Raw genomic sequence first — 3,409 nt, forward strand, 5'->3', positions numbered from 1 at the left:
CCTGTCTCTGTCTTTGTGATGGCGTTCTAACCTCCGTCCCTGTCTCTGTCTTTGTGATGGCGTTCTAACCTCCGTCCCCGTCCTTTGTCTCTTTGTCTAACCTCGGCTCCCGTCCTCTGTCTCTGTGATGGCGTTCTAACCTCTGTTGGATTTCTGAGGTCTATGGTTACCTGGTCATCGGGTCTCTGAAAGGGTAAATCCAGAGAGCTAGCTAGACTATCTGTCCAATCGGAGTCTAAAACTACTTCTGAACGTACACATGTTCCACTAAAACTACTTCCTTCCTGAGACTATTTAGCAGCAGCACCATGGCTCTTAGCCCCGCCCACGGTGATTGTGATTGGTTTAAAGAAATGCCGATAAACCAGAGAAGGTTTTCCTCCATCCAGGACTAGACAGACCTTCCTCTGCAGATAATAAGTCAGAGGAGGCCTTGTTGAGTTTAAGGAGGATGTCTCAGGGTAGGAGAAGTCAGAGGACCACCAGAGTGGTTCCACAGGTCTTCAGACCGGCAGTCCGAGGGGCTGTTCAGGCCGCATATCAGCAAAGCCTGCACACACACCACTTTCACCTCACACATACTGGATTTCTCCCAAAAACCAGTTTGTGGCTGGGCTGAAGTTGTCTGAATGCTAGATAAAAAGTCTGTGTGTGTGAGCTGATTTGCAGATGAAGGACTACCTTTAGCTTGGATGGTAAAGCGGCCTCCACCAACTGGAAGGTTGTCAGTTTGATCCCCGGCCCACTGAGTCCCATCGTTGCTCCTGATGCTGGCCCATCCATGTGTGGAAGACAAAGCATCAGCTACTAATAATTAATATTTCATTGTCCCACATTCACAGAACATTGGAGTGATTTGAACTCCTCATACATTCATACTATCAACAGATCTGTTGCATCAACACTGACAAGGCCTTCACCCCCATGGTGCATGTGAGGGCACAACATTGAGCAAAAAAGGGACAGAGCTCCACCCCTTACCTGATACACCTGGGACGAACCAGGACACGGTGACAGGTTGGCAGTAGAGAGAGAGAGAGAGAGAGAGAGAGAGAGAGAGAGAGAGAGAGAGAGAGAGACGGTCAGATTCACCTTCAGACCAAACCAACTTCCTCTGAGGGACTTCAGCTACAGGAGAGAAACGTGGAAACTGGTGCTTCAACCTGCTGACTCCCAGTGAAGTTAGTAGACGGGACGGGGTTCACCCAGAGACCAGATGGCTTCCAGACCAGAGGAGGATCTCTGCTGTCCGGTCTGTCAGGACGTCTTTAGAGATCCTGTTGTCCTGTCGTGTAGCCACAGCTTCTGTAGTGACTGTCTGCAGACCTGGTGGACAGAGAGACCAACTCGGGAGTGTCCAGTTTGTAAGGAAGCATCTTTGTCTGATCCCCATGTTAGTCTGGCGTTGAAGAACCTGTGTGAGACCTTCTTACAGCAGAGGGACCGGAGAGCTTCAGAGGGTCTATGCAGTCTGCACTCTGAAAAACTCAAGCTCTTCTGTCTGGACCATCAGCAGCCGGTGTGTCTGGTCTGCAGAGACTCAGTAACACACTCCAACCACAGATTCAGACCCGTCGATGAAGCTGCACGACAACTCAGGAAGGAGGTCCAGGAGAGTCTTGAGCCCTTAAAGGAGAAGTTAGAGGAATTGGAACGAGTTAAAGTGGAATTTGGTCAAACAACAAAACACCTGAAGGTCCAGGCCCGACGCACAGAGACCCAGATTAGGGATCAGTTTAAGAAGCTTCACCAGTTTCTAGAAGAGGAAGAGGAGGCCCGGTTGGCTGCACTGAGGGAGGAAGAGGAGCAGAAGAGTCAGAGGATGAAGGAGGAGATGGAGGCTCTGAGCAGAGACATAGCAGCTCTTTCAGACTCAGTCAGAGCCACAGAGGAGCAACTGAGAGCTGAAGACATCTCGGTCCTGATCCACTACCAGGCTGCAGTGGGTAGAGTCCAGCAGCCCCCCCTGCTGGAGGATCCACAGCTGCTCCAAGGAGCTCTGATAGACGAGGCCCAACACCTGGGCAACCTGGGCTTCAACATCTGGAACAAGATGAAGGACCTGGTCTCCTACACTCCTCTGGTTCTGGACCCCAACACTGCTCATCCAAGACTCATCGTGTCTGAAGACCTGACCAGTGTGAGACCAGGAGAGAAACAGCAGCTCCCTGATAATCCAGAGAGGTTTGACTATTGTTTGCTGGGCTCGGAGGGCTTCAACTCAGGGACTCACAGCTGGGACGTGGAGGTTGGAGACGGGTCGGTCTGGGCTCTGGGTGTCTTTGCAGAGTCCGTCCCGAGGAAGGGACTCTTAACATCTGGATTTTGTTGCGTAGAGTTTGATCGAGGTAAATACGCAGCGCGGTCTTCATTAGATATGTGCACCGATCTGGTGGTGCAGAAGCAGCTCCGGAGGATCCGAGTGACTCTGGACTGGACCAGAGGAAGTCTCTCCTTCTCTGATCTGGACACGAACACACACATACACACCTTCACACACACCTTCACGGAGAGGGTGTTCCCATTCGTCGGCACTGTGGATGAACTGAAGGTGTTACCGGTGAAGGTGTGTGTGACGGTGGAGCCGAGCGGGTAGGATCCCATTTCGCTTTGACTACAGCTAACGACAGATTACTGCTCATTTGCATATTTCATTATCCAGATGGAAACACAAGCCTTGGACCAGGAGGCGGGTTTGTCTCCAGGGACGCTGGTTTAACCCTTGTGTTGTCCTCGGGTCAGACCCGGCCCATTTCTATATCAGAATTCTGGGTTCTGTGAACCACATTGCCTCAAAATAACATGAAAGCGTGGCTTTTAAGCTTTTAATTTAAGGATTTCTTTCATTGCATTCTGAAGAAGTTGGAATAATAACATCCTCTGATCTTAACTATGAGTCCAAATTATCCACAACTTCTCTTTTTTTAATGAGAAAAAAATTGATATTATTATAAAATGACAAAAAGTTTTCCAAAAGCATCAAAACACGTTGGAGAAAAAGCCACAAAAAAATATTAAATTTGCAGTTTTGACCCAGAAGGACCGGTTCCCGTTCTAGAGGAGGACACGAGGGCTAACCTGGACCACGTCTGATTCTAGTCTTTGGTTTCTTAAAGAAACGGTTGTTCTTCCTTATTTCAACAGTTGGACAATAATAATATACTAAATATAATAATATAGTAATATACTAAATATAATAATATAGTAATATACTAAATATAATAATAGGCTATACTATATATAATAATATAGTTTTCCTTTGTTTTGTATTTTGAAATATTTCATGTAGTTTCTGATCTGTTTTTTGAACGAATTCTGTTTCACTTTTAATTGTTGTTGTTTTTTTCACCGGGTGCGTCACTCACACACACACACACATACACACACATACACACTCACACACACACAC

General features: G+C 47.6%; 1 protein-coding gene across 1 annotated transcript; it reads left to right on the plus strand.

The window, feature by feature from the left end:
- Positions 1 to 1,065: 1,065 nt before the first annotated feature.
- On the plus strand, positions 1,066 to 2,611 carry LOC117940647 (nuclear factor 7, ovary-like). The gene has a single exon (XM_034865856.1). It carries the CDS (start codon positions 1,217 to 1,219, stop codon positions 2,594 to 2,596), a length of 1,380 nt encoding a protein of 459 aa, XP_034721747.1. The 5' UTR covers positions 1,066 to 1,216; the 3' UTR covers positions 2,597 to 2,611.
- Positions 2,612 to 3,409: the final 798 nt, after the last annotated feature.

Source organism: Etheostoma cragini, unplaced genomic scaffold, assembly GCF_013103735.1.
Source record: "Etheostoma cragini isolate CJK2018 unplaced genomic scaffold, CSU_Ecrag_1.0 ScbMSFa_2953, whole genome shotgun sequence".
NCBI lineage: Eukaryota > Metazoa > Chordata > Actinopteri > Perciformes > Percidae > Etheostoma > Etheostoma cragini.

Excerpts from the sequence above, each read along its gene's own strand:
- LOC117940647 (XM_034865856.1), top strand. The coding sequence starts at position 1,217 with ATGGCTTCCAGACCAGAGGAGGATCTCTGCTGTCCGGTCTGTCAGGAC.